The sequence below is a fragment of the Chrysemys picta genome, chromosome 5 (genome assembly GCF_011386835.1).
Source record: "Chrysemys picta bellii isolate R12L10 chromosome 5, ASM1138683v2, whole genome shotgun sequence".
NCBI classification, from domain to species: Eukaryota; Metazoa; Chordata; order Testudines; family Emydidae; genus Chrysemys; species Chrysemys picta.
In genome coordinates, this window is record NC_088795.1 from 145108043 (window position 1) to 145121042 (window position 13000).

The 13000-nt window shown below is 62.8% G+C and overlaps 2 protein-coding genes across 2 annotated transcripts in view; both read left to right on the forward strand.

Annotated features, from left to right (window-relative positions):
- The window catches only part of LOC135984063 (dedicator of cytokinesis protein 2-like), a 202590-nt gene that overhangs the window by 28198 nt on the left and 161392 nt on the right, over positions 1-13000 (forward strand). The window lies entirely within an intron of this gene.
- On the forward strand, positions 2176-11521 carry LOC135983859 (dedicator of cytokinesis protein 5-like). The gene is made up of 3 exons (XM_065597429.1): positions 2176-2273; positions 9636-9730; positions 11395-11521. The coding sequence occupies exons 1-3, from the start codon at positions 2193-2195 to the stop codon at positions 11519-11521; spliced, it is 303 nt and encodes a 100-aa protein (XP_065453501.1). The 5' UTR covers positions 2176-2192.

The window sequence follows — 13000 nt, forward strand, 5'->3', positions numbered from 1 at the left end:
CTTATAAAGTTGGCAGACGATACCAAGCGGGGAGGGGTTGCAAGTGCTTTGGAGGACAGGATTAGAATTCAAAATGGTCTTGACAAACTGGAGAAATGGTCTGAAGTACATAGGATGATATTCAATAAGGACAAAAGCAAAGTATTCCACTTAGGAAGGAACCATCAATTGCACACATACAAAATGAGAAATGACTAGGGCTGTTAAGCGATTAAAAAAAGCAATCGTGATTAATTGCACAATTAAAAAAATGAATTGTGATTAATCATGCAATTAATCGCGCTGTTAAACAATAATAGTATACAATTTATTTAAATATTTTTGGATGTTTTCTACATTTTCAAATGTATTAATTTCAATTACAACACAGAATACAAAGTGTATAATGCTCACTTTATATTTATTTTTAATTACAAATATTTGCACTGTAAAAAACAAAAAAATAGTATTTTTCAGTTCACCTCATACACGTACTGTAGTGCAATCTCTTTATCATGAAAGTTGAACTTACAAATGTAGGATTATGTACAAAAAATAACTGCATTCAAAAATAAAACAATGTAAAACCTACAAGTCCTTTCAGTCCTACTTCAGGCTATCGCGCAGACAAACAAGTTTGTTTACATTTGCAGGAGATAATGCTGCCTGCTTCTTATTTACAATGTCACCTGAACGTGAGAACAGGCGTTCGCATGGCACTGTTGTAGCCGGCGTCGCAAGATATTTACGTGCCAGATCCGCTAAAGATTCATGTGTCCCTTCATGCTTCAACCACCATTCCAGAGGACGTGTGTCCATGGTGATGACGGGTTCTGCTCAATAACAATCCAAAGCAAAGCAGACTGATGCATGCTCATTTTCATCATCTGAGTCAGATGCCACCGGCAGAAGGTTGACTATTTCTTTTGTTTATCATTTTTAAAATGAAATATTTGTAATACAAAATAATATCAAGTGAGCTCTGTACACTTTGTATTCTGTGTTTTAATAGAAATAAATATATTCAAAAATGTAGAAAAAGATCCAAAAATATTTAATAAATTTTAATTGGTATTCTATTGTTTAACAGTGCGATTAATCACAATTTTTTAAATCGTGATTAATTTTTTTTAGTTAATTGCTTGAGTTAACTGTGATTAATTGACAGCCCTAGAAATGACTACCTAGGAAGGAGTACTGCGGAAAGGGATCTGGGGTCATAGTGGATGACAAGCTAAAAATGAGTGAACAGTGTAATGCTGTTGCAAAAAAAAACGAACATCATTCTGGGATGTATTAGCAGGCGTGTTGTAAGCAAGACATGAGAAGTAATTCTTCCACTCTACTCCGCGCTGATTAGGCCTCAACTGGGAGTATTGTGTCCAGTTCTGAGTGCCACATGTCAGGAAAGACGTGGACAAATTGGAGAGAATCCAGAGAAGAGCAACAAAATATATTAAAGGTCTAGAGAACATGACTATGAGGGAAGATTGAAAAAATTAGGTTTGTTTTGTCTGGAAAAGAGAAGACTGAGCATAAGAGGGGCAGATACATGTAGCTTGCTAATTATGTATGGTAATGATGGCAAATTTTGGCCAATCATAGAGCGACTGATTATCATAAGCAACTGCATATAATGCTTTGGTGTGAGTGTTTTCTTGGTTCTTTTTAGAGTAACAGCCGTGTTAGTCTGTATCCACAAAAAGAAGAACAGGAGTACTTGTGGCACCTTAGAGACTAACAAATTGATTAGAGCATAAGCTTTCGTGGACTACAGCCCAAAGTGGGCTGTAGTCCACGAAAGCTTATGCTCTAATAAATTTGTTAGTCTCTAAGGTGCCACAAGTACTCCTGTTCTTCTTTTCTTGGTTCTTGCTGACTTATGAGCTCGAACCCAATTGCAATTGAAATAAACGGATCGCCCCTCCCGAGGCTCCTTGCTTGGCGAGCTGTGTCCGTCTCTCCTTATTCCTCAGCTGGAACGGACAGAAATTTCTATGACAAGACCATCCCCTCCATAAACTTATCAAGCTTAGTCTTGAAGCCAGATATGTCTTTTGCCCCCACTGCTCCCCTTGAAGGCTGTTCCAGAACTTCACTCCTCGAATGATTAGAAACCTTCGTCTAATTTCAAGTCTAAACTTCCTAATGTCCTGTTTATATCCAGTTTAACTTCCGGGGCTGTCTCTCCTCAGAGTCACTACGTGGCCTGCATGGCAGCCATCCTGAACCAGATGGACGAGGCCCATTACAGCTCCTACATCCAGGCCTTCTCAGCCCGGACCGACCTGATGGTGAGTTGCCCGCTCAGCCTGTGCTCTCCAGGGCCCGACCCGGCAGCTCTCGGGGCTGTCGCCTGTCGTGGTGCTGGCGTAGCACCCCCCAGGCTGGACAGCCTCTGCCCCCGTCCTGTCCCAGACACTCCCCAGCTGCTCCACATCCCTTCCCATGGGCTGCGGGCAGGGGTCTCCTACACCCAGACGAGCAGTGCCCAGCTGGCAGGCTGGCTGGACGAGCAGACGAGCAGTGCCCAGCTGGACACAGCTAGCCCAAGCCAGGCTGCAGCGGGAGGCACTGGCCAGGCTCACTGACTGTGATGCCTCGCCTTGGTGCGTCTATGGGAGGGTGTCACGTAGGGCCCTCGGGGGGCGAAGGCCAGCAGCTCCCAGAGCATCCCCAGCTGGCATGGGCTCGGGCATTAGCTCTAGGAGCAGCTCTGCAGCAGAGGGGACGGGATGGGATGAGGGGCTGCGGAGCCAGAGCGGGCGGGGGTTTGAAGGGAGGAGACTGGGACAGACACCCCGGGGAGGGAGGGGGGGCTTAGGGGGTGGTGTCGGGTGTGTCAGTGGGGGCAGGACATGGGCCTGGCCAGATCCGAGCCTGAGCCACAAAGCTGAATAGCTGGGGGCGGGGGTTGGTGCTTTTCTGCGCTCGCCTCCACCCTCACTAGTGCCCCCCAGCGCCAGCCCCCCCAGACGTTGCTAGGAGACGGTGGCAGAGTTCGGGGTCTGGGGGGGGGGGGCTTTGCAGGCTGCGCAGTAGTAAGAGACCTGGCAGTGGCAGTGATGTTCCCCAGGCTACTACCGGCCCCTCCCCCATGGCACCCCAGAGTCAGTTCCTCAGTACCCCCCCGCACGACACCCCATCTCCAGCTCCTCGGCACCTCCTCCCCCACGACACCCCCCTCCAGCTCCTCGGCACCCCCTCCCCCACAGTACCCCAGAGCCAGCTCCTCGGCATCCCCTCCCCCACGGCACCCCAAAGCCAGCTCCTCGGCATCCCCTCCCCCACAGTACCCCAAAGCCAGCTCCTCGGCATCCCCTCCCCCACGACACCCCTCTCCAGCTCCTCGGCACCCCCTCCCCCACAGTACCCCAAAGCCAGCTCCTCGGCATCCCCTCCCCCACGGCACCCCACCTCCAGCTCCTCGGCACCCCCTCCCCCACGACACCCCACCTCCAGCTCCTCGGCACCCCCTCCCCCACAGTATCCCAGAGCCAGCTCCTCGGCACCCCCTCCCCCACGGCACCCCACCTCCAGCTCCTCGGCATCTCCTCCCCCACGACACCCCTCTCCAGCTCCTCGGCACCCCCTCCCCACAGTACCCCAGAGCCAGCTCCTCGGCATCCCCTGCCCCACGGAACCCCAGAGCCAGCTCCTCGGCATCCCCTTCCCCACGGCACCCCACCTCCAGCTCCTCGGCACCCCCTCCCCCACAGTACCCCAGAGCCAGCTCCTCGGCATCCCCTCCCCCACGGCACCCCACCTCCAGCTCCTCGGCACCCCCTCCCCCACAGTATCCCAGAGCCAGCTCCTCGGCACCCCCTCCCCCACGGCACCCCACCTCCAGCTCCTCGGCACCCCCTCCCTCACGGAACCCCACCTCCAGCTCCTCGGCATCCCCTCCCTCACGGCACCCCACCTCCAGCTCCTCGACACCCCCTCCCCCACGGCACCCCAACTCCAGCTCCTCGGCATCCCCTCCCCACAGCACCCCAGAGCCAGCTCCTCGGCATCCCCTCCCCCACGGCACCCCACCTCCAGCTCCTCGGCACCCCCCTCCCTCACGGCACCCCACCTCCAGCTCCTCGGCACCCCCCTCCCCCACAGTACCCCAGAGCCAGCTCCTCGGCATCCCTCCCCCACGGCACCCCACCTCCAGCTCCTCGGCACCCCCTCCCTCACGGCACCCCACCTCCAGCTCCTCGACACCCCCCTCCCCCACGACACCCCACCTCCAGCTCCTCGGCACCCCTCCCCCACGACACCCCAGCTCCAGCTCCTCGGCACCCCCTCTCCCACGGCACCCCACCTCCAGCTCCTCGGCACCCCCTCCCCCACAGTATCCCAGAGCCAGCTCCTCGGCACCCCCTCCCCCATGGCACCCCATCTCCAGCTCCTCGGCACCTCCTCCCCCACGGCACCCCACCTCCAGCTCCTCGGCACCCCCTCCCTCACGGAACCCCACCTCCAGCTCCTCGGCACCCCCTCCCCCACAGTACCCCAGAGCCAGCTCCTCGGCATCCCCTCCCCCACGGCACCCCACCTCCAGCTCCTCGGCACCCCCTCTCTCACGGAACCCCACCTCCAGCTCCTCGGCACCCCCTCCCCCACGGCACCCCACCTCCAGCTCCTCGACACCCCCTCCCCCACGGCACCCCAACTCCAGCTCCTCGGCACCTCCTCCCCCACGACACCCCATCTCCAGCTCCTCGGCATCCCCTCCCTCACGACACCCCACCTCCAGCTCCTCGACACCCCCTCCCCCACGGCACCCTACCTCCAGCTCCTCGGCACCTCCTCCCCCACGACACCCCTCTCCAGCTCCTCCGCACCCCCTCCCCCACAGTACCCCAAAGCCAGCTCCTCGGCATCCCCTCCCCCACGGCACCCCACCTCCAGCTCCTCGGCATCCCCTGCCCCACGGCACCCCAGAGCCAGCTCCTCGGCACCCCCTCCCCCACGGCACCCCACCTCCAGCTCCTCGGCACCCCCTCCCCCACGACACCCCACCTCCAGCTCCTCGGCACACCCTCCCCCACGACACCCCAGCTCCAGCTCCTCGGCCCCCCCCCCCCACGACACCCCTCTCCAGCTCCTCGGCACCCCCTCCCCCACAGTACCCCAAAGCCAGCTCCTCGGCATCCCCTCCCCCACGGCACCCCACCTCCAGCTCCTCGGCATCCCCTGCCCCACGGAACCCCAGAGCCAGCTCCTCGGCACCCACTTCCCCACGGCACCCCACCTCCAGCTCCTCGGCACCCCCTCCCCCACGGCACCCCACCTCCAGCTCCTCGGCACCCCCTCCCCCACGACACCCCACCTCCAGCTCCTCGGCACCCCCTCCCCCACGACACCCCAGCTCCAGCTCCTCGGCACCCCCTCCCCCACGGCACCCCAACTCCAGCTCCTCGGCATCCCCTCCCCCACAGCACCCCAGAACCAGCTCCTCAGCACCCCCTCCCCCACAGCACCCCACCTCCAGCTCCTCGGCACCTCCTCCCCCACGGCACCCCACCTCCAGCTCCTCGGCACCCCCGCCCCCACAGCACCCCAGCTCCAGCTCCTCGGCACCCCCTCCCCCACGGCACCCCACCTCCAGCTTCTCGGCACCTCCTCCCCCACGGCACCCCACCTCCAGCTCCTCGGCACCCCCTCCCCCACAGTACCCCAGAGCCAGCTCCTCGGCATCCCCTCCCCCACCGGCACCCCACCTCCAGCTCCTCGGCACCCCCTCCCTCACGGCACCCCCACCTCCGGCTCCTCGGCACCCCCCTCCCCCACAGTATCCCAGAGCCAGCTCCTCGGCACCCCCTCCCCCACGGCACCCCATCTCCAGCTCCTCGGCACCCCCTCCCGTCACGGAACCCCACCTCCAGCTCCTCGGCATCCCCTCCCTCACGGCACCCCACCTCCAGCTCCTCGACACCCCCCTCCCCCACGACACCCCACCTCCAGCTCCTCAGCACCCCCTCCCCCACGACACCCCAGCTCCAGCTCCTCGGCACCCCCTCCCCACGGCACCCCACCTCCAGCTCCTCAGCACCCCCCTCCCCCACAGTATCCCAGAGCCAGCTCCTCGGCACCCCCCTACCCCACGGCACCCCATCTGCCAGCCCCTCGACACCCCCTCCCTCACGGAACCCCCTCCAGCTCCTCGGCACTTCCTCCCCCACGGCACCCCAACTCCAGCTCCTCGGCATCCCCTCCCCCACAGCACCCCAGAACCAGCTCCTCAGCACCCCCTCCCCCACAGCACCCCAGCTCCAGCTCCTCGGCACCCCCTCCCCCACGGCACCCCAGCTCCAGCTCCTCGGCACCCCCCTCCCCCACGGCACCCCACCTCCAGCTCCTCGGCACCTCCTCCCCCACGGCACCCCACCTCCAGCTCCTCGGCACCCCCCTCCCCCACAGTACCCCAGAGCCAGCTCCTCGGCACCTCCTCCCCCACGACACCCCTCTCCAGCTCCTCGGCACCCCCCTCCCCCACAGTACCCCAGAGCCAGCTCCTCGGCATCCCCTCCCCCACGGCACCCCACCTCCAGCTCCTCGGCACCCCCTCCCTCACGGCACCCCACCTCCAGCTCCTCGGCACCCCCTCCCCCACAGTATCCCAGAGCCAGCTCCTCGGCACCCCCTCCCCCACGGCACCCCATCTCCAGCTCCTCGGCACCCCCTCCCTCACGGAACCCCACCTCCAGCTCCTCGGCATCCCCTCCCTCACGGCACCCCACCTCCAGCTCCTCGGCACCTCCTCCCCCACGGCACCCCAATTCCAGCTCCTCGGCATCCCCTCCCCCACAGCACCCCACCTCCAGCTCCTCGGCACCTCCTCCCCCACGGCACCCCACCTCCAGCTCCTCGGCACCTCCTCCCCCACAGTACCCCACAGCCAGCTCTTTGGCACCCCCCCCCCCACAGCACCCCACCTCTAGCTCCTCGGCACCCCCCTCTCCCATGGCACCCCCACTGCCAGCTCCTCAGCACCCCCTCCTCCACAGCACCCCACCTCCAGCTCCTCGGCACTTCCTTCCCCACGGCACCCCACCTTCAGCTCCTCGGCACCCCCTCCCCCACGACACCCCACCTCCAGCTCCTCGGCACCTCCTCCCCCACGGCACCCCAGCTCCAGCTCCTCGGCACCTCCTCCCCCACGGCACCCCACCTCCAGCTCCTCAGCACCCCCTCCCCCACAGCACCCCAGAGCCAGCTCCTCGGCACCTCCACCCCCACGGCACCCCACCTCCAGCTCCTCGGCACCTCCACCCCCACGGCACCCCACCTCCAGCTCCTCGGCACCCCCTCCCCCACGGCACCCCAGCTCCAGCTCCTCGGCACCCCCTCCCCCACGGCACTCCAGCTCCAGCTCCTCGGCACCCCCTCCCCCACGGCACCCCAGCTCCAGCTCCTCGGCACACCCTCCCCCACGGCACCCCACCTCCAGCTCCTCGGCACCCCCTCCCCCACGGCACCCCAGAGCCAGTTCCTCGGCACCTCCACCCCCACGGCACCCCACCTCCAGCTCCTCGGCACCTCCACCCCCACGGCACCCCACCTCCAGCTCCTCGGCACCCCCTCCCCCACGGCACCCCACCTCCAGCTCCTCGGCACCCCCTCCCCCATAGTACCCCAGCTCCAGCTCCTCGGCACCCCCTCCCCCAATGTACCCCAGAGCCAGCTCTTCAGCACACCCCTCCCCACAGCACCCCAGCTCCAGCTCCTCGGCACCCCCTCCCCCACGGCACCCCACCTCCAGCTCCTCGGCACCCCCCCCCACGGCACCCCACCTCCAGCTCCTCGGCACCTCCTCCCCCACGGCACCCCACCTCCAGCTCCTCGGCACCCCCTCCCCCACAGCACCCCCACTGCCAGCTCCTCGGCACCTCCTCCCCCACGGCACCCCCACTGCCAGCTCTGTGTCCTTGGCACCCCCCAGCCCAAGCGCCTCTGCTGTTGTTCCTGTTCTCGGTGGGAAGAGGGAAGAGACCTGCCCGCTCGCCCCATGCTGCCTCCGAGGGACCGACTGGGGACAAGCTTGGGCCCAGTGTATGAGGGTGGGGGAAGCTGTGCCCTCTCCACCCCCCCTTGTGGTGCCCTGCCAAGAGGGCAGCTGGCCTGATCCCCTGCTGCTGGCTGGGGAGGGTCGCGGCAGGGGAGGGCTGAGCTGAGCTCATGCCTGGCAGCCCCAGAGCCAGGAGGCATGTCTGCGTCCCTGCCCCAGACAGCGGGTGAGCAGGGCCAGTGTCCCCTGAGCCTGGCCAGTCTCCTGCCCTTGGGCTCGCACTGTGGCCCTGGGAGTGAGCCAGGGGCCAGTGCCACCAGACTCAGCTGCAGTTTCACGCCTGAGGCCGTGGTGGTGACGCCAGCTAGAGACAGGCTGGTGCATGGGGGAGGAGCTGGCGCAGCCCGGTCCCAGGCCAGGAATGAGACACTTTGCTCTTGGGCCCCTACGAGAGCCCTGAAGAGATGGGCAAACCCTTCCCTCACCACCGGGCGCCCCATCCTCTCGCTGCTTCCCCAACCCGTCAGCCTCACCTCCATCTTCAGCCAGCTCTCCGGCACCCTCACCCCCGGGCGCCCCATCCGCTCTCTGCTTCCCCAACCCGTCAGCCTCACCTCCATCCTCAGCCAGCTCGCCGGCACCCTCACCACCGGGCGCCCCATCCTCTCTCTGCTTCCCCAACCCGTCAGCCTCACCTCCATCCTCAGCCAGCTCGCCAGCACCCTCACCCCTGGGCGCCCCATCCGCTCTCTGCTTCCCCTGCCCATCAGCCTCACCTCCATCCTCAGCCAGCTCGCCAGCACCCTCACCCTGGGCACCCCATCCTCTCGCTGCTTCCCCTGCCCATCAGCCTCACTTCCATCTTCAGCCAGCTCGCCAGCACCCTCACCCCTGGGCGCCCCATCCGCTCTCTGCTTCCCCTGCCCATCAGCTCACCTCCATCCTCAGCCAGCTCTCCGGCACCCTCACCCCCGGGCGCCCCATCCTCTCTCTGCTTCCCCAACCCGTCAGCCTCACCTCCATCCTCAGCCAGCTCGCCCTGCCCGGGCTGGGCACCCTCACCCCCTGGTGCCCCATCCTCTCGCTGCTTCCCCTGCCCGTCAGCCTCACCTCCATCTTCAGCCAGCTCTCCGGCACCCTCACCCCCGGGCGCCCCATCCGCTCTCTGCTTCCCCAACCCGTCAGCCTCACCTCCATCCTCAGCCAGCTCTCCGGCACCCTCACCACCAGGCGCCCCATCCTCTCGCTGCTTCCCCTGCCCATCAGCCTCACCTCCATCTTCAGCCAGCTCTCCGGCACCCTCACCCCCGGGCGCCCCATCCTCTCGCTGCTTCCCCTGCCCGGCAGCCTCACTTCCATCCTCAGCCAGCTCGCCCTGCCCGGGCTGGGCACCCTCACCCCCGGGTGCCCCATCCTCTCGCTGCTTCCCCTGCCCGTCAGCCTCACCTCCATCTTCAGCCAGCTCGCCCTGCCCGGGCTGGGCACCCTCACCCCCGGGCGCCCCATCCTCTCGCTGCTTCCCCTGCCCGTCAGCCTCACCTCCGTCCTCAGCCAGCTTGCCCTGCCTGGGCTGGGCACCCTCACCCCCAGGCGTCCCCAGGGCCCACAGGCAACTGCAGCACCCTGGCTCCTAACAGGGCATCCTTACTTGCAGGACTTTCTCATGGAGACCTTCATCCTGTTCAAGGACCTGATCGGCAAGACGGTGTATCCCTCCGACTGGATGGTGATGAACATGGTGCAGAACCGGTGAGCAGAGCCTGGCTGCAGGGACGTGTGGAGACTGGACCTGCCTGTCCTGGGTCTGAGGGGCTGCAGGGCTCCTCGCCCACAAGCGCCCACAGCTGGGGGGAAGTGCGAGCTGTCCAGGGCACATGCCCCTGCCAGGGGGATCCCGGCAGCTCCAGCTCAGCAAGGGTGGCAGGGTGAAGAGGGGGTGGGAGGGGGTAAGTGGGGGGCTCAGCATGGGCGGGGGGCTCAGCGTGGGCAGGAGGGGGTAAGTGGGGGGGCTAAGCGTGGGCGGGGGGCTCAGCGTGGGCAGGGGGGCTAAGTGGGGGGCTAAGCGTGGGTGGGAGGGGGTAAGTGGGGGGCTCAGCATGGGCAGGGGGGCTAAGTGGGGGGCTAAGCGTGGGTGGGGGGAGCTCAGCGTGGGTGGGGGGTAAGTGGGGGGCTCAGTGGGGGTGGGGGGGGCTAAGCGTGGGTGGGAGGGTAAGTGGGGGGCTCAGCGTGGGGGGGGGGACTGCGAGTCCTGGCTGGGGGCACGAGTCGCTGCAGCATGGCCACGCCTCTGCCCAGGGTCTCTCTCAGTTGCCTGGCCGGGCAGAGCTCTCAGGGGGCAGCAGGGGGGCTGCTGGCACCCAGAGGCTCAGTCTAGGAGGCGGGGAGGCTGCAGGGCCTGCCCCGAAGGGAGAGTGGGACCCTTGCGGGGCTGCCCCACTGTTGAAAAGCTGGGGCGTGGCACAGACCTTGTGACTCAGTGATGGGTGGGGGAGGTGGCTGCGGACAGGGTGTGGAGGGGGTGGAGGGCTGTGTGCACACATGTGTGCCCACCCGAGGGGTGGCCATGCTGGCTGTGTGTGTGTGTGCAGGTGGGAGGTTCTCTCTTTGGGGGGGTGAGGGATGGGCATGTCGTTGCATGGTGAGTGCATTCCTGTGTGGGTGATGCTGGCGTGGGCACGAGTGGGGGTGTGCGCATGGGGGGGTTGCCTTCCTGGGCTGCTCTGAGCGTGGGTCACAGAGGGGCCAGCACAGACAGCAGACCAGCCAGCCAGCCAGCTGCCCCCTCGCCTGGGGGCAAGGCTTTGTAACACCCCTCACAGCGGGGCCTCTTCTGGCGCCGGATGGGGCTTTCCGGCTCCTCTCCGGCCTCTGACAGGCAGGCTGCTGGCTTCAGTTTCTGACAGCCCGGCTGTTCAGAGCTCCTCGGCCACCTCCCTGAGCCAGGGGCGCAGCCCTTAATCCTGCCAGATACGCCCCCCTCCAGTCTTGTCCACCCGTCCGACCAATCAGTAATCACGAGTCGAACCCCAAACTCCTGAGCTGGGGAGCTGCCGGGGTTCAACCAAACGCCAACACTGGCCAATCCTTTGCCTGCTCCTGGCGGCACCTTCTCCACCTGTTCTCAGCCACCGCAGAGGCTAGACGCAGATTTTTAAAAACACTGTACACTATACAGCTCCTGCTGTAATCCCAGGGCTCCAGGAGCTGGGGCTTGGAGAAAAACACCAACCAGCGTGAGACTCGCCAGACACCTGCGAGGTTTGGTACCCCTGCATTTCACAGCGTGGGGCTGAGAGCCTGCACCTCAGCGGCAGCCTCCGTGCCCCTCTGCACATAGCGTCCATGCTCAGCAGCCCCGTCCCACGCACGTGCGACCGGCCAGCCACTCACTGCCTGTGTCGCTCTCCCTGCAGGGAGTTCCTCCGAGCCATCAACCAGTTTGCTGACACCTTGACCCAGATGTTCCTGAGCAGCAGCAGCTTGGAACTGCAGGTGAGCAGAGGGGCTGGGAGGCCTTGCCCAGCGCTGAGCGGGGCCTGAGAGAGCCGGGGCAGCAGGGGGGCATCAGGCCTTTGCCAGCATTTTTGCTAATGCTTTACCTGGGGCTGCTCCAGTGGCGCCTGTGACAAGGGCTGGGGGAGCATTTCTGGGCAGGCTTCGGATTGGTCTTGTCGTCCCCTGCAGGTTTGTAGTGTTTCAGGTGAGACGCGGTCAGCCCCTGCCCTGGTTCCTGCCCCCGCTACATCTCTGGCTCCTGCCTCCCCCTCGTCCCTGGTTCCTGCCCCCCCCCCATCTCTGGCTCCTGCCTCCCCCTCGTCCCTGGTTCCTGCCCCTCCCCCCTCCCCCGGTTCCTGCCCTTCCCCCCCACCTCTGGCTCCTGCCTCCCCCTCGTCCCTGCCCCTCCCCCCCCCCCGGGTTCCTGCCCTTCCCCCCCACCTCTGGCTCCTGCCTCCCCCTCCCCCCTGGTCCCTGCCCCCCCCAATCTCTGGTTCCTGCCTCCCCCTCGTCCCTGGTTCCTGCCCCCCCCAATCTCTGGTTCCTGCCTCCCCCTCGTCCCTGGTTCCTGCCCCCCCCCAATCTCTGGTTCCTGCCCCTCCCCCCTGGTTCCTGCCCCTCCCCCTTGTCCCTGGTTCCTGCCCCCCCCAATCTCTGGTTCCTGCCCCTCCCCCTCATCCCTGGTTCCTGCCCCCTGCCCCACATCTCTGGTTCCTGCCCCCCCCCCCCCTCTGGTCTCTAGCCTCCTCCCACACCCGCATGTCCCTGGTTCCTGATCCCTGCCCTCCCCCGCACATACACCTCTGGTATGTGGCCTCTTCTCCCTCCTAAGTCAAAATGGCTTTCAGCCAGCACTAGGGAATTCTTTATGAGCCCTTGTCCTGGCAAAAAGGAACAGATCACAGCACCAAAAATTAATGGTAGCTTTGGAACAAGTGATCACGATGTGATCACACTTATAATGTGCAAGCAGAATAAAGTCCAGACCAGTAATAGATATACTTGGTGCTTTAAGAGAGCCAGTTTCACAAATCTGAATATGATTATGAGCCAGATCAGCTGGTAGGAAGCGTTTAATCATAAAAATGTAAATGATAATTGGGAATTATCTAAGAATTTACTTGATTCCCAAACAGCCACAATTCCACAACTGAGGAAGAAGGTTGTGCTGATTGAAAGACAACCTGGTTTAGAGGGGAAGTGAAGACAGCTATAAAAATATAATAATAAATGGAAAAATGGGAAAGAGGAACTGTAGACAGTTGATAAGGGAAGCCAAGGGACACAAGGAGAAATCTATGGCCAGCAGAGTTAAAGAAAATGAGGCGTTTTTAAAGTATATTAGGAACAGAAAAAATCCCGACAAAGTATTAGTCTGTTACTAGCTGTAAATGGTAGAATTATCTGGATGGATGGATTCTTCCGTCGCTCATAGATGAGTGTTCAGCTAGTGCTGACTTATGTTCTAGATTGATTTGATTTTGTGGCTTCTCACGTGGCTTCTCAATGCCCCCTCGACCTCCT